Source organism: Chaetura pelagica, unplaced genomic scaffold, assembly GCF_000747805.2.
Source record: "Chaetura pelagica isolate M959 unplaced genomic scaffold, ChaPel_1.0 scaffold7, whole genome shotgun sequence".
Classification (NCBI taxonomy): domain Eukaryota; kingdom Metazoa; phylum Chordata; class Aves; order Apodiformes; family Apodidae; genus Chaetura; species Chaetura pelagica.
Window position 1 is genome coordinate 3,336,959 of NW_009953920.1, and position 18,461 is coordinate 3,355,419.

Genomic DNA, 18,461 nt, shown 5'->3' on the forward strand with positions numbered 1-18,461 from the left:
CAAGAGAAGGTGATGTTACAGTAGACTTCTGCTAAAGGCTACCTGATCAGCAGAACCAAGCAGACGAGGCCCTCTGTAGGCAGATAGAGGTGGCTTAGCATTCACAGGTCCTTGTCCTCCTGGGGGATTTCAACCACCCTAACATATGCTGCTGGAGGGACAACACAGCAAGGCACCAGCAATCTAGGGTGTTCCTGGAATGCACAGATGACAACGTTCTCCTCCAAATGGTAAATGAACCAACAAGAAAAGGTGCCATGCTGGACCTTGTTCTCACCAACAGGAAAGGCCTGGTGACCAACCTGAGGCTGAGGGATAACCTTGGCTGCATTGACCAGTAAGCACTAGAATTGAGTATCCTCAGGGCAACTAGGAGGAAGCATTCTAAGCTTATGACCCTGGACTTTAGGCACACAGACTTTGATCACTTCAGGGTTCTGCTGGCCAAAGTACCATGAGACAAAGCCCTAGAGGGAAGGAGGACCCAGGACAGCTGGTCAGTATTCAAGGACCACCTTGAATTATCTCCTTTGTTGAGGAGCAAAGTATACCAACAAAGAGGAAGGCAGAAAAAATACTAGGAGACCTGCCTGGATGAGCAAGGAGCTCCTGGACACACTGTCACACAAACCCAAACTTTACAAGGAGAGGAAGAAAGGACAGCTAGAATGGGAGGCACATAAGGAGGCTGTCAGGGCAGCAAGAGAACTGGTTAGAAAAGCTAAAGCTCAGTTAGAGTTAAATCTAGCCAGGGACATAAAGGGGAAGAGCAAAACCTTCTATAGGTATAGTAATGAATAAAGAGGACTAAGGAAGGTGTGGGACCCCTCAGAAAGGAAACTGGATGCAAGTGATATGGAGAAGGCCGAGGTTCTCAATGACTTCTTTACCTCAGTCTTCACTGGCAAGGGCTCCAACCACACTCCTGGAGTCAAAGAAGATAATAGAAGAGCCTGGGAGAAAGAGCTGCCCACTCTAAGTGGAGATCTGGTTCGTGACCATCTGATGAACCTCAAAGTCTACAAGTCCATGGGACCTGATGAGATACACCCACAAGTAATGAGGGAACTGGTGGATGAGGTTGCTAAACCACTCTATTATATTCCAAAAGTCATGGCAGTCCAGTGAAGTCCTCACTGACTGGAAAAGGAGAAACATAATCCCCATTTTCAAAAAGGGAAAGAAGGATGAACAAGGGAACTATAGGCCAGTCAGTCTCACCTCCATGCCCAGTAAGATCATGGAGCAGATCCTCCTGGAGGCACTGCTGAGGCAGAAGAATATGATTGGGTACAATCAACATGACTTCACCAAGGGTAAATTGTACCTAAGAAACCTGATGACCTTCCATGAGAAGGTCACAACATCAATAGACAAGGGAAGAGCAACTGACATCATTTACCTGGACCTGAGCAAGGCTTTTAACACTGTTCCATATGACATCCTGGTCTCCAAGCTGGTAAAATATGGGTTTGATGGATGGACAACTCTGTGGATAAAGAACTGGCTTGGTGGCCGCACCCAAAGAGTAGCTGCCAGTGGGTCCAACTGGAGGCTAATGACAAGTGGTGTCCCTCAAGGCTCAGTACTGGGACCAATCTTGTTTAACATCTTCATCCGCGACATGGACGGTGACATTGAGTGCACCCTCAGCAAGTCTGCCCAAAACACCAAGCTGTGTGGTGTGGCTGACACGCTGGAGGGAAGGGAGGCCATCCAGAGGGACCCTGACAGGCTGGAGAGGTGCGCCCATGCCAGCCTCATGAAGTTCAACAAGGCCAAGTGCAAGGTCCTGCACCTTGGCCTGTTTGCACCTGTTTGCAGACGAGACCAGACCACTCTCTCTGGAGAGGTCTGCTATCTACCGGATGCATCAGGGATGCATCAGGGATGTCACTGAGAGGCTTCCTAAATTTGTTAATCCGTCTGACTGCTACGCACTCTTGGTGTTTCATGTGGGGACCACAGATGCAGCCACCAGCACTGCTAAGAATATTTAAAAGGATTACTGGGCCCTGGGAGCAGCAGTTAAGAACTCTAGAGCACAGGAGGTATTTTTATCAGTCCTACTGGGGATAGGGCAAATCGGATCCAGCAGATCACCAGCTGACTACGTAACTGGTGCTATAGCCAGGGCTTTGTCTACCTGAATCAGGGGACGAGCTTTGACAAACCTGGTCTGCTGAGGGTTGATAGGGTCCACCTGTTAGAAAAGTGAAAGAGCATCTTTGGCTGTAGGCTACCCAAGCTGGTGAAGAGGGGTTTGAACTGATATGGCTGGGGGGAGTGAACATACATTCATCCCATACCAATCAATGTCAGTGTTATGCTGGCATCAGCAATAGATGCCCACAGCCTTAGGAAGGGGTTCAGGTCAGCAGGGGAGCACCCGGAGTGTGATATAATGAAATCCTAGCCCCTCCAGCTAATCAGGTACCTGAGGCCTAGATTAAAAGCCTCTATACAAATGCATGCAGCATGGTCATCACAAAGGCCACAGCAGGTGAAAGCAAGGACTGGGAGAACAAAGCACATCCCACTGTAGGAGGAGAACAGGTTCGTGACCATCTAAAGAACGTGAAGGTGCACAAGTCCCTGGGACCTGATGGGGTTCATCCACAGGTCCTGAGGGAGCTGGCAGATGCAGTTGCTAAGTCCCTGTCCATCAGATTTGAGAGGTCATGGTGGTCTGGTGAAGTAGAAAGGTCACATAGCCCATGTATGTAAAAAGGGGAAAAAGGAAGACCCAGGCAACTACAGGCCGGTCACTCTCCCCTCTGTGCCTGGCAACATCATGGAGCAGATCCTCCTGAAAAACCTGCTAAAACACATGGAAAATAAGGAGGTGATAGGCAACAGCCAACATGGCTTCACTAAGGACAAATCATACCTGACTAATCTGAACACCAGGAAGTTCCCTCTGAACATCAGGAAACAACTTTTCACTGCGTGGGTGACTGAGCACTGGCTCAAGGAGGTGGCTGCAAATAGGAGATAGTAAATAAAAAAATCTGGACATGGTCCTGGCCAACTCACAGTAGGTGATCAGCAGGGGGGATGTACCAGATAATCTCTTGAGGTCTTTTCTAACCTCAAGGACTCTGATTCTCTGATTTTTTTCACAGGACAAAAACTCAATGTAAGAAACAGAGTTGCTGTTGATAGCAACTAGCAGTTAAATACCACTTTCAGCATACAAATTGTGCTTACCACATCTCTGATTTTAGAGACATACACTCTATGTCTAATTAAATGCATTGGAAAGAACTTGAACTGGAAGTGGATTAACCACTGGGATGCATATGACAATGTTTGAAGCTCAGGATGATGTAAACATCCTGTAAGAATGTTCAATATTTCTGAGAGGTTTAAAAAACAAATGGAAAAACATTTATCATCCTTTTCCTTTGCTCCGACTGATGGAGAGAAAAATCCTTTGACAAAGGCAAGCGCATTAAAAAAGCAAAGAAGCTTCTTGACTCCTAAACTCTTTCCTCATTAATACTATGCCCTGTTGCTGTGCAACCCCACTCCCCAAATTACCCAGCATTCTAAATGCTGCCTATTGGTTGCAAATTCATCACTATCTTTAAAGAAAATCCTCTTCCAGAACATGCCACCAGGACCCTTATTCTCATTGGAACCCGTATTCATACCAGTGTTTATTATTAGGGCAGGAAGTTTACCTGTTTTACCTGACTTCACAAATGGAAGGGAATTGACAGTGACTCCTGCTTCCCTTGGGAGACGACCAGAACCTGTGAGAAGAATTCAAATAACTCTTTTCAGATTCCTATCTTTAAATAAAGAATTGTAAAAGGTTGCTTACTTTAAATGTCCCCTTTATGCCCTTCACTAGCTTCACTGTATACCAAAGAGAAGAGTTCTCTCCAGCTAGAAAAAGATCATACTCATTTTGTTCATCAGCTAATAACTTGGAAAGAAAAAAAACAGAGAATTACAAACTAAATAATTCAATCCTGTAAGAGCCACAAAACGTATACCATGTATTAAAAACAAACAAGCAGTTAAGCAGCTCATGTATATACCTGTATTTATGGACCTCTTTAGTCCTCAGTTACCCTCCTAAATACAAAATTGTGATTCCACCTTCTCTACAAGAATCACCATCCTTGATCACATAGGCTTGCACATTAATGGAAACCACACACTAGTTAGACACAGTCATCACTGAATGTTTTGGCATATCCACCTGGGCTTGAGCTGCACCAGCTCATTTGTGTCCAATGAGGCCACAAACATATATTCCAGCATGTCAGCTGATACTGACTCAAATCCTGGAGACAAAAGCAAGTCTTTCATTGCACCAAGACTAGAGCTAGGAAGAAGAAGAAGAAGAAATGGAGGGAAGGAAGGGATGGGGATATGTTCTGCCAGAGGAATCAGACCACACAATTTTCAAACATGACAGCAAGACCTTGTTTGCTGCAAATTTTAGCTACAGCATTAAAGAAAGGTTAAACAGAGACAGACTACTCATCCTGTTGCAAAGCTGCTAGTTCCAGTAGCATTACTTAGGCAATACATTCAGCAAGTGTTGCATACTTAATTACACCAGTTGGTGTCTGTGATCATATCAGAGCATAAGATCACATGCAAGCACTGTGACCTCTGAATTTTTCAACACAAAAAACTTCCAGAAACAGTATGTTTTACAATACTTTAGTGGCAAAGATTATATTATTTATGAAAATACTGGATAGGAATTTAATGCCAACACCGTTATGTTAAATTTAAAGATAAATTTGTTGGAGCTTTTTCTCCTACTTTATGTGGCAATCATAAAAAATCATCATAATAAAAAGCATATAATCATAACCATTTCAATATAGATGTCTTCTAAAACTGTCTTGATGTAGGAATTGCAGGAATTATGCTCCCTTCTGACAATCTTACAGCAGAAAAAAAAATATTCCAAATGATGATCTATAACAGGAAATAATTTGCTGAACAGTACTTCTTTTCCAGTAAAAAACAAGTAGCTGCAAAACTCACTTATCTTACATCAGTTTGATTCTATAATCTCTCTGATGGTTATGTAAAGAGGGTATCAGAAATAACCCTTTAATCATTATCCTGAAAGTTATAAGTCATGACCTGAGGTCCTGCTGTACCATATCAAGAACACAAAAGTAGTAGGAAAAGCATTAAAAAGCATTATACAATCAGAAAATATTACAGCAGCTTACCATGCCAGGACACATTCCTGTCTGTGGCCTCCAATTTGTCATGGAAGCCAGGACTTCTGCCAAGCTTTTCCACATCTGCATCAAGGCTGGTGAAGCCATTTACTTGATTTCTGTCCCTGATGACAGTGTTAATGCGGGTTGGGATAGGTTCAAATGTAGGGTCTAACTCCAAGATAAGCCTGTTCAGTTGTTCAATCGACTGATCAATATCCAAAGTTGGAGAAGCTGGCAAATCCCCTACATCCCCTCTTAGATCCAGGCCATTTGTATCCCTCTGAGGTACTGGCCTTGACTTAAAACCCTCAGCAGTGGCATGCTCTGCAGCTTCAGCAATATCTGGCACACTTCCTAGTACCCTCTGTACAGCATCTCTGCTACCAGAGCCACATGTTGGGGTGTCTGGGACTTGGGACTGGCTTTGGACACTGCCTGAATTCACCACAGTGTTATGAATGTCAACTATAATTTCATTTTCTGGGGTAAAACCATATTGGTGAGCAGTGACCATCTGCTGCTGGCATACCCAGGTCTGAGTAGAGTAGCTACTTGGGCCATAAGCTTGAGACTGGGGTGGGACAGAAGGATTCCGCTGCAATTGCTGAGTTGACTTTGGCTCAGTGCTTCCAAATGATCTCTCATAAAGGGAATCCACACCAATTCCCAGATCCGGGGCAAAAGCACTGTGATGATCTTCCCCAGTGTTACTTCCAAAGCCATCTGAAAGAAGTGAGTTCTGACTGCTCTTGTGGCAACTCAAGTTCCCTAGGTGGATAGAGTGCTGCCCTTCTGAAGAAGACAAAGTCCCAATGCTGTCCACACTGTGAAGGTCATGATTAGGCATTTCGTCATCCAGAATATCAGTCTCCCTATCCTTCAGTTTATTGTCTCCGTTCACATGAACTTGAGCTGGCACTATGTGGCGAGTCCCACTGTACTTGCTTCGAGCCTCAGTCATATCCTTGGTGGTGCTGACAGAATCCTCCAGACCAAAGCCACTAAGCAGCTGGTCTAGTTCTGCCTTCTCTTGCGGGCTCAGATCCCGTTTGACTCCTGGCACAAGACGCTCCTCAGTCTTGTCTGTCCTGATGGAAGCTGTTGAGTGTCCTGAATCACTGCTGACAGACAGGGTATGATCACTGTGATGAGGACTGCCAGTCATGGGAACACCCTGAGCAACACCAGGGATACTGCTGTCTGAAGAGCTTTTCTTTCTCACTTTTGCATACAGACTGCCGTCGATTGGACCTTGGGTATGCAGCACTGTGGAGAGACAAGTAATAAGGGAGAGAAAAATATAAGGCATTATATAAAGGCTTTCACTGGTGTCATACCACACGACAGAAGTACTGCTAGTAGTAATGGTATAATTTCTGCAAAATTAAATTGATTCTACAGTACAATATCAACAATGGTATTACCTTCTTTCATTTTACATTTCAGTTAATACCCGCTTTCTTGATGGAAATGTAATACGCCACTCATAGCTCAAGATCAAACACGGTTCTCTCTTTTCACGCTGTTTTGAATACACGTTTAGGGCTTCACAAACTCTTCATACTAATTTGAAGAATTATACTATCACAGTGCTAGAAATGTGAGAGGTGGCTACCATGCATTCCACTCCATTCAGAGCAAGAACAGTAGGAAGCTACCAGCAATACTTGCCTTGAACATATATTATGCAATTTATCCATTTCTACTTGAAGGTCTAACTGCACTAAGAAGAATCATTTACTCCATTTCTTGGCGGCGCAAGGAAAAAACAGGAATTCAGTCGGAGCTGCAGTCCTTGGAATATGCATAAGGCCTCTTCACAAAGGCATACACGAGGAAAAGTTAAGACTATAAAATTCCTACACATGTGGAGGATCTGGTATTGCATTTCACATTTCAATGTTAATAAGCAGGGCTGTAATCCCTTAAAAATCAGCATAAAACTTCTTCCTTGTCAACAAAGGGAAGAGCCTAACTTTATTTCTGATCTCTGAAGCACTAACTCAACTAAAGTTTATGAAAAAACATTCATAATAAATATGGATTAGAACATTTTTTTCTGTTTATAACATCTTTAAAAAATAGAAGAATTTTGCAGGAATTTTTGCATGTACTAAGTTTACTAAGGTTGAGTGTTGAGAACAGACAAATTCCTGCTTCCAGTTGCATGAGCACAACTTTGCACAGCTCACTGACATCAGCTACACACAGAACTAAGTGAGCCAAGTTTTACCTTCTGACAAAAGCAATGAATTCAAGGGGAGGGCTCCACTGAAGTGACTATATTGCTCCTCATCCCAGAACTGCTACTGGCATCCATGAGCCCTTCTGCTTCTTGTTGTTTTGAGGCACACAGCCTGTATTTTTTAATCTGATGAACTGATTTTATTTTGTGCTGCAGCCATCACTCCATCTTAATTATTTCTTTTCAATAATCAACAAAAGTGAATGCAAAACATACAGTAGAAAGTCAAGAGAAACACAAGTTAGATAGTAAAAATCTCGGTCTTAAAATCGTCTCCTATGTATGTACCTCTACATGATTTATCACACGTAATTTTTTAGATACTATGCTTTACTACTAACAGAAATCACATGAAATACATACTCAACAACAATAAATATAAAATATATGCAAAATGGGTAATTAAAATGGTTAGAAAAAAATCTCTGCTTTCTTTTGAATAGCTGAATATCAAGTCCTGCACTTGGGCCACAACAACCCCATGCAAAGCTACAGGCTTCGGGAAGAGTGGTTAGAAAGGTGCCAGGTGGAAAAGGATCTGGGGGTGTTGGTCAACAGCCAGCTGAATATGAGCCAGCAGTGTGCCCAAATGGCCAAGAAAGCCAATGGCATCCTGGCTTGTATCAGCAATAGTGTGGCCAGCAGGAAGAGGGTAGTGATTGTCCCTCTGTACTTAGCACTGGTGAGGCTGCACCTCAAGTAGTATGTTTGGTTTTGGGCTCCTTCTACAAGAAGGACACTGAGGTGCTGGGGCGAGTCCAGAAGAGGGCAACAAAGCTGGTGAAGGGTCTGAAGAACAAGCCTTATGAGGAGCATCTGAGAGAACTGGGGTTGTTTACCCTGGAGAATTGGAGGCTGAGGGAAGACCTTATCACTCTCTACAACTACCTGAAAGGAGGTTGTAGCAAGGTGGAAGTTGTTCTCTTCTCCCTAGTAACAAGTGATTAGACAAGGGGAAATGGCCTCAAGTTGTCAGATTGGGTATTAGGAAAAACTTCTTCACTGAAAGTGTATTTAAACACTGGAACAGGTTTGCCCAGGGAGGCGGCTGAGTCACCACCCCTGGACGTGTTTAAAAGACATGTAGATGTGGTACTTAGGAATATGGTTTAAGCATTGGACTTGGCAAAGTCAGGTTAATGGTTGGTAGAGTTAGGTTTTTGGTTGAACTCTTAAAGGTCTTCTCCAACCAGAACAATTCTGTGATCTTGACACAAAATCGACTTGAGGATGTTACAGATCTGAACTGAAATGTAGTTAAGTAAACACAGGACTAGTACACTTAAAACCATTAAGAAGCCTTCCTTTTTGACTTCTCTGTTACCCAAAACGAGACACAGTGCTGCAAATATTTCAAATGTGCTAGTTAGTCAGTAATACCTCACACCAGATGAAACGTTCTAGCATGCAGATTCAGTTTGCCATACAGAAATGTTAAGTATAAAATCTCTCAAATTCTCAACTACAGTCATGGAAACATGGTAAACGTTAGTGCATTTCCCTTCATTAATCCCCTCTGTACCACCACAGAGTAGCAACAGGAGTACAGACAAGCAGACAGACAGTGGACTACTGACTCAAAGGCATCGCACATCTGTGCTCTGTAAGGTTCAGAGATAACCTGGCCCAGTACTTCTTCCATTAATACTAAATAAACTAAATTCTACATGTTGCCCAGAATGCTGAGTAACCACAAACCATTTGGGGGTCTCCCAACTGTGAACCACACAGTTTCCATTCTGAAGAAGAGACAAGAGTTCCACCTAAAAGCAGCATCTTTACTTTAAATTACATCATTATATTTGGAACAAAAATAATAATAATAAAAAAAAAACAAACAGAAAATGAAACGCAAACAACAAGCTTCAACTTATATAAGTGGATTATAAATCTCAATATCACAGTTTGACTCAGGATCAGCAACTGAACCAGCAACAACATTCCTCTCAAACCCCTCCCTCCTCCCCTAGGGAGGGAAAGGAGAGAGATAACAGGGAGAGAGACTTTCTGCATTTAAAACTAAACTAGACAGCTTTAATTAAATACTAATGATAGAAGAAAATATGTACAAATATATACTAGTATGTTCAGGAAGGTGCAAAACCCTGCTGCTTCCCCCCCCCCCCCCAGCAACTCCCATGGCATCTCCTGAGCTGTGAGAAGTCCCAAAATGTCCCAGACCACTGCCAGAGATAGCAGAAGAGTAGACAGGTGCTGAGGGGAGAGTTATGAGGGTCAGGAACACATAAGCCTAGGGATCAATGGTGATGGACAGATAGAGTCGTCCCCAAATGCCAGCCATGGACGGAAGAGAAGGGAAGAAGGAAGTTGTCTTCCGTGATCCCTGGGCTTACACCAAGCTTACATAAACATAGGTAATGGAATACTTTGGTCAAATTTGCTGTCCCTCTAGTCCACTCCTCCCTACAGGGGTTACAGATACTCTTCTGCCTCCAATAGCATCCCTGAGGCAGCAGAGCACAGTGACCTCGGAGTCTCAGGAGTAACATAAACATTCCAGTGTTATCAGTCCAGTAGCTGGAGAACTTGCTGCTAGTTAGAAGAGTTTACTGAAGGGAAAAAAATAAAAAATAAAAAAAATAATAAATCAGTAAAACTGGCTTCGTCCTGGCTCAAACCAAACCTCAAGAATTGTTTATCCCCCCTCTTTATATTTCTATTTGTAACAAAGGAAGTTTTTTCAGCAAGTTTTTTTAAATGTCTGTACAGATTGTGAAATGTGAAAAATAATTTCTCAATGTATATTTAATGGTGTTAGGATTTAGCATCATTAGATATAAATACAACTTCCAGCAGAGAATGGGATTTTGGTTCATTATGATCTTTCTTTGCTCTTTACCTACTGAGTATACAAATGTGAGCACTCAGGTGCTTCTTTCCATTGGACTTTGGATTGGATAAAACATCTTTACAATACTCCAGAGATTGCTGGGGTTTTGTTTTGTTTTTCAAATTCTGAACAATTTATATTTCTTATACACTGTTCCTCTTCATACTCCATTTACATGTCAGTACAAAGCTTGGAGCTAAATGAGATGTCTTATAAGTAAATTTAAAAGCACCTTTCCTCAGTAAATGCAGAAGTTGAATGGCTGTCTTTGAACTCCCAAATGTCCCCATTACTGACTAAGACATTTAATTAATTACTATGCAAACCAGAGTTATACTTTGTAGTGAACACTAAAATGAAATTGTAAGAAGTTTCATGCTTCTCTGAATAGTTAGCATTAACTGGTAAGCATCAAGGCTGTAGGAATGTTTTAGACAAGTAAATCAGATGAAAGGAAGAAAAATTTTGCTAGAGGAATTTCTTCTCCTAACCTGTCAAGTAGATAAATGAAAATGTCGTTTTTGCAGAGATTTAAAAAAAACACAACAGTTAAAAGTATAGATCTCTATCACACAGAAGCATCTGTATTCATTAGAAGTCTGATTGATAGAGAGATATTACTGGGAACAACACAAGTCTTTCTGGGACTTCGCACAGGGTTTGGCTCAGGATGGCCCAACACAAAATTTGGTTAGAATAGAGGTAGAAAACTTAAGAGACTGAAACGCCTCTTATGACCAGGAAGGGAAAGCTTACACACGTGTGTATATGTTCATGAATTTGTATATGGAAGCTTCTTATTTTTGTATAGAAACTCATTAAAACTGTCCTGATAGTTCAGCAGTAGTAACCATGGTTTTGCTACAGCGTGGTCCTTGTTAAAAATAAAATCTCTGAAATTTGAGATTCTTCTAAGATGACCAACACCACTTTGTAAAAGCAACTAACAACTGTGAGCTGTCTGGGCTTCCCAATTATGATACGCACTAATGAATCACACAGCCCTGTCAGAACTGAACACCATGTCAGAAGGGACAATATCTGCAAACTAACATATCTGTGAAATATTTCAGCAGCATAAAACTGGCAACTAGGTTTTGTGGCATTCAATGTCTCACCCTGTTACCTCAAGATTGCCAGTATGTGAAACACCAGTGGATGAAAATGCCTGAAACGCTGTGGAAAGGAGTACTATTCTCACTCATCATCAACCTGTGCTCATATCCTAGACAACAAGCCTAAGTGCACCACTTATTAACAAGAACTTCACAAGGGAAGAAATTAACAGATTGAAATATTTTATACACCCTGCAGTATTATCTGATAAATGTAGATAATCTAAAGTTGAATGAAATACCTATACATGAGAGGAGAACCAAGAACTCAAATTGACTAAATAAGCAACAATTTACCTAGATTCACAAACCATTTAAAGTAAGCATCCAGCTAGGTAAAGAAGGTATTTAAGCCACAAAAGGAAAATTTACTCAGTAAAGCGTGGGATCTAGCTGTGCTACTTCAGTATCCATACCTGAAAGTCTGGTTCACTGCCAAGCTTCAAAAATCCCTAACGCAATTTCTCAAAGCAGTGGATCCTCAAACAGGGGTGACACTGGTCACAAGTAGGATGGTAAGCCTAATAAACATTACTTTTGGTATTTATACTAGAACTTGAGGAGTCGCATCATATTATCTGTCTACAAGTGAAGCACAAAAATCAGTTTGTGACCTGCTGCATTTTGGCTGTGAACTTAGAGATTAATTGTTAGACCTTACAAGGAAATCGCATGACTGTGGGATTAAACAATTTACTTCCAACTAGACCATTTTACTCTAGTAAGCAGCTGACTTTTTAGAAATGTCAAGGAATCACCAGAAAATTATCATTCTACATTATGAACAGATGAGAAAGAATCAGAGTCATGCTAAAAAAAAAATAAAAAATACTGCTGCTCCTGAGGAATCTGGATACTTGAACCTACAGTTCCTGATCATGACAACTGTGCTGGTTTGGTTTTGTGGGTTTTTTGGTAGCAGGAGAAAGGCCCCAGGGGTGGCTCCTGTAAGAAGCTTAGAGTGATAGAGCACTGGAACAGGCTGTCCAGAGGTTGTGGAGTCTCCTTCACTGGAGACATTCAAAACCTGCCTGAACATGTTCCTGTGTGATGTGCTCTGGGTGATCCTGCTATGGCAGGGGGGTTGGACTAGATGATCTTTCGAGGTCCCTTCCAACCCCTAGGATTCTGGGATTCTGTGAGAGGCACCCCCTGCTCCAAAACCAGCCAAGGAGCCATCAGAGGGACAACAGATATGCCTGACTCTGTGGGAAGCCCAGGCTGGAGCAGCTCCGTACCTCGTGCAAAGGACTCATGAAGGAGAGGTTGGTGGAGGACTCTCTGCCATGGGAGGGACCCTGTGGGGAAGCAGGGAAGGACTGTAAGGAATCCTTCTTCCTGAGGAGGAAGGAGCAGTAGGAACCACCAGCCTGTGAACTGACTCTAAACCCCATCCCCTGTCCCCCTGTGCCGCTGGGGGGAAGGAGGGAGAGAAACCAGGAACAAAGGGATTTGGGCCCTGGAAGAAGGGAGGGGTGGGGTAACATCTGCAAGCCCTGCTCTGTGTGTTGTCTGTGTCCTGTGGGCATTGGATTAGTGTGAAATTAAATTATTTTTTCCTCAATTTTGCCCAGGACCTTAATCAGTGAAGAACCCTCCTTGTCCTTTGTCTCGACCCATGAGCTTCTAGTTTGCCTTTGTCCTCCCCATCCCACAGTGTGTGTGTGGGGGACGTTGAGTGAGCAGCCCCAGTTTCTTTGTTGTCATTTGAGGCCCAAACCACAACAACACCACAATGGATACTGCACATGACAAATTACTATTATTTTCAAATTTTACATCGTAGGAAAGCATTATAAATTATTTTTAAAAATTATTACAAGCACTTACATATAATTACCCAGAAATTATTTTAAAAATCTGGTATGGAATGCTGAACAGCATTAGTGATTTAGTTTTACCTCAGATTTGCATTTTGTCTCTGCAAGTCCACTGGAAAGACTGTAACTTAGTTGAGGTAAAAAAAAACAAACTACCCAGAATCTTCTCCCTCCTAACTTGGTTTGAAAGGAATATGAAGTGTTCTGTGAGGCAAAAATCATAATTTTCCTTTAAAATATGGCATTTTTGATGGTATCATTCTCTGTTGACAGAGTTAGCATTTATAAAGCAGCTGTTTATCAGTGGTTTTACACAAGTATTATACTGGGCAGCCTAAAATATGTTTCTGATCCAGAGTAACCCAGAGAACACTTAGACATGACTTGCTTTAAATGGAAACAGCCTCCACAAATCTATCTATAAAGGTTCGATGATATTATAGCAGACAACATGCAAACAGTCAAATGAAACAGAAGATCTATTTTATGTTTGTGTGTGTACACACATAAAATACATATCTATATTATATTTTATATAAATCATAGAATCACAAAGTGGTTCAGGTTGGAAGGGACCTTAAAGATAATTGATTTTCAATCCCCCTGCAGGGACACGTCCCACTAGACCAGGTGACTCAAAACTCCATCCAATCTCTCCTTGAACACTTCCAGGGATGAGGCATCCACAACTTCCCTGGAAAACCTGTTCCAGTGTCTCACCACCACTACCCTTAACAATTTCTTCATCATGTCTAACCTAAATCTTCCTTCCTCCAGTTTCAAGTCATTTCCCCTTGTCATATCACCTCATGTCCTTGTGAAAAGCCCCTTTCCAGCTTTCCTGTAGCCCCTTCAGGTACTGGCAGGCTGCTATAAGGTCTTCTCAGAGCCTTCTCTTCTCCAGACTCAACAATGCCAAATCTCTCAGCTTGTCTTTGTAGGAGAGGTGCCCCAGGGCTCATATCATCTTTGTGCCCCTACTCTGGATTCGTTCCAACAGCTTCACATCCTTCCTGTGTTGGGGGCCACTCTTCTTTTGATGCAGCCCAGGACACTGTTGGGTTTCTAGGGTGCAAGTGCATACTGCCAGCTCATGTTGAGCTTCTCACCAACCAACACCCCCAAGGTCCTCTCCTCAGGGCTGTTCTCAATTCATTCTCCTCTTAACCTGTAATTGTGCTTGGGATTGCCTTTAACCAGGTGCAGGACCTTGCACTTGGCCTTGTTCAACTTCACACGGTTGGCATGGGCCCATCTCTCAAGCCTGTCAAGGTCTGTCTGAATGGCCTCCCTTCCCTCCAGCATGTCCACCTCACCACACAGCTTGGTGCTGTCAGCAAACGTGCTGAGCATGCATGCAATCCCACTGTCCATGTCACAAAGATGTTAAACAGCACCAGTCCCAGTACTTATATATATATATACATAAAAGCTCTCTATGAAAAAACATATGTATATAAAATTATGTATATATGGGGTTTTTGTTCATAAAACCAGGGCAAATCAACTATTCAAATACTATATAACTTCAAAATGCAAGGTTTTGAAGTTGTTCTCATCTTATGGTAACAACTTCATTCCATATTTTACCTTCTTCTAAATCATAGTTTTAGAATACCTCTGCACTAAGACTTTCGGACTTCTCTTTACTCTGGTCTTAATCCACGTTTTCTCTCAAAAAGTGACAACTAACCTAGGTGCAACAGTGAAACCATGCATACAAGCAGGAACATTTTTAACCAAAGAAAATGAGAAAACACACTACCAATGCATAATTTTATTCTGTGCACCCTGCTAAGTAATGGTACTGCAGAGGCCTTACGCATTTGATACCTCATCTCAATGCACAACTCAATCTCTACTTTCACTTTTTCCAAGGAAGAAACACATTGTAAAATGTGGGAGTAATACAGCTGTCAAAAACCAAGGGAAGTTCACAACTGTGGAGACCTGAGTAATGCTGAAATTTAGTTAACTGAATCAAAGGGACCCACTTACTTTCAACCTGACCTCTCTTCTGAGTAGCTGTTCCAACTCCCTGAACTGCCCAGGCTGAAGCCTGACAATTCCCACAAGAATCTGAATTACATACACACAAACCAGTCTTTTATAAATGAAAGTCTTAGAGCAAAGCGTTTGTGTGCATTTTCATTCCCATACCTACTAAACAAAGAGCAACTTATATAAAAACTAGGAGTTGAAATACAAACGTACCGAATTCAGTGGCTTTCTTCCAAGTCTGTGTTTTCTGGCACTTTCCCCTTGAAATCCAAACACCCAAAGGCAGGCTTGTGACTTAAAAAGAGGTTTCAGTCTTCCAGCTTTTTTACCTGTCCCCACAACTATCCCCTGTCCATTCACCACTGGTGAAAACACACACAAATGCAAGCCAGCTAGGTAAACACATAAAATACAAATTCACCAAGTCCATCTGAACAAAAAGAAGGTTGCAAATACACACATCTTTGCATGCTGTACCCTTTTTCATGTTGCAGCAGGAAACATTACATGGATTTTTTTTTCAACCTCATAAATAAATATTTCTACCTTCAGGCAAACCTGGACAAGTCCAGAGCTGCATTCCTTCCAAGTTAAATCTTCTAACGTGTGCTTGTCTTTTCTTTTCTTCCTCCCTAACAAATACAGGCTCTCATTCCTTGCAAACTCTACCCATATAATTCCTATAAAATCCATACAGAAGTGTATGTGGTTTGTATTTCCACCCCTTGAACCACAACAAAGTTTCTTACCTTTACCTCTTTACTAGGCACGATCAGGAACTTCCCGCAACAGTCAATAATTGGCTCATTTATAAATCAACTAATATTCTCTAAGCGAAACCCTGCATACAGATTTAAGGAAGACATCCCAGCTTAAGAAGGCAAGAAATGTCTCTACTCCCGCTGTTTGATCTGCAGCTTCTGTTCCTGCTCCTGGAGGAAAATGGTCTTGCTAAAAAAGCACGAGACTTTTACCAGCCGGAAAAAGCAAATGAAAATGTAAACACGAGGGAGGAGCCTGAGGGGACAATTGGGCTCAATGAAACCTGAACTACTGGAGCCAAGGAGGAGTGCAAATCTGTTAACTGAAAAGGTAATTCAGACTACAAGCTATTACCTTACAGTGGTTTCTTTCTCAGTCTGTTTCAATATCCATATGAAGCCAAATGAGTTTCAGCTCCCAGATCATTTAGCCACACACTTGTGATTGCTTGCTTTTGCTGCCTTTTTCCTCAAACAAACAGCCTTTAGAAAACTTTCTTCCACACCGAATAATTAGGTCAGATACTCTCAACCACATTTTCAAGAATTCGTATACTATGGGAGTTCTCAAGCAAGGAAAGCTTTCTGGAAGACCTGCAGCTATAACATTTTTATGTAGCAGCTGCTGCTCTCAAGCACCCAAACCTGAGCAGGCTTTGACCCCTCTGCATCTAGAATGAATCAACTCCAACTAGGGGCAACAAGACAGTTTCTCCTTTAGTAACAGCTGTATCTCACCACATGGAAGCCTGCAAATTTTTGTTCTAATCATTATTACAAACGTATGCATGCATCACCACTACTCAGCCATGCCCCTCAGCAACATTTTCTATTTCAGGGACTGTCAACATAAAAGCGGCTCTTGCATCTGTTCATTGCTTATGAAGGAATTAGAAGTTAAGTTCAAACCTAATTCAGAAAGTACACACTTTTCTGTTCAAGTCTTGCTGTTCTGGCAAATCAGTACATGGCTACACATGAAACCAGTCAGGACTCTTGATAAAAGACAAAAACATACAACACAAGCTATGCTGGCAGTACTCTCCCACAAGCAGAGAGCTGGCTCTCTCCTCTGGCATGACGCAGAATTCCTTGTAAGCTGGAAACCACCAACATCAGCCTCAAATTTATTAAAAGAAACAAGGAGGTATATTCAAAACTCTCAATGCAAACTGATGTGTCTCACTTAAGATGCAAAATTAGTTTTCGTCTCACTGCATTTGGGTCTCTGTGAAGAGAAAAACCCAACTGTATTCCTTTGTTCAATCACAGGATTATTATAATCCTTCATAAGCTTGCACTGCACATACATTTTGGTGATCCTGGACCATTTTCACTCAGGATGCTTGAACGCAGGCTGAAGCTCAACACCAACACCTGCACTAGGCCAGATTACCAGAAGAAACCTGGACAAGGTAGTAACAGCTCTGCATAAATTAAACTTATCCTCTGCATAGTCTACCTGCAACAGGTCATTCAGACAGATCACCATGCTGCTGAAATTTTATTGTTCCAGATAGCACCCTAGTGGTGCTCACATCATCATCACAAGAGTGCTTTGGGAACTGAAGCAAGCCCTGTGTAACTGCAGGTTAAACCTACCCATAGATGTATTTAGAAAAACGTTCTCAAAGTGTATTTCTCAATCAGTTTTGCCAATGCTTCATCTGTTATGTGTCCCAGGCTTTCTGGGACACATCTCCCTTTACAATGCTAGGTATTTCTGATTCTGTGTATGTTTCCACATCTAAGGACTATAAAATTACTGGATGTGCTAGTCTCGTCCAGTTTAGGTATGAAACATTGATATTCTGTAAACTAGGTTTCAACATATACCTCTTCAAAGCTTTTTTATTGATTGTCTCAAGTGCTGATGATGCTTGGTCTGACACAGAGCAAAGAAGGGTCACAAAACCTAACTGATCACAATCAACCAATCAAAACTTTTTGGAAAAGGATATGGATCAGCATTGTGAATTTGTAACATCTTAGACCTTTGCACTGCCCAATTGTGCTGCTTTCAACAATCTGGAGACCTAGAGCTGTATTTAGGGTAACTCTCAAACTCTGATATAAAAAGTAAGTGCCAATTTGCTAAATTGGTCAAGGCTGCAAGATAAAATCCTGGTTCATAAACACTCATCTGGCATTGCTTTAAAATCTTTTTAGAGAGTTTTTAGAGAATTATAATTTGAGGATAACAGAATGGACTGGTAAGAAAGGAAAAAGGTATGAGTCATCTTCTATCACTTTTTCCTTCCCCTGACTATTAAAGACATCCAAGCAAATGCTGATATATGAAATGCTGATACCTTAAACGATATACAAATCCCGTTCCAAATAACTAGTTTTCCAACATGAAACAGCAGTAGCAAAGTAATCAGGAAGCTGTCCAGTTTGCTATGCTTCCCAAGTCCCTGACTCTAGGAGAAAAAATAAAGGAGATTATTGAAAACAAGGTATG

At 41.8% G+C, this 18,461-nt stretch overlaps 1 protein-coding gene across 1 annotated transcript in view; it reads right to left on the reverse strand.

Moving 5' to 3' along the window:
• The window catches only part of TNS3 (tensin 3), a 105,394-nt gene that overhangs the window by 59,226 nt on the left and 27,707 nt on the right, over positions 1 to 18,461 (reverse strand). The window contains exon 12 of the mRNA XM_010001533.1: positions 5,211 to 6,470. Within this exon, the coding sequence (XP_009999835.1) occupies positions 5,211 to 6,470 (1,260 nt within the window). The remainder of the gene's footprint in view (positions 1 to 5,210; positions 6,471 to 18,461) is intronic.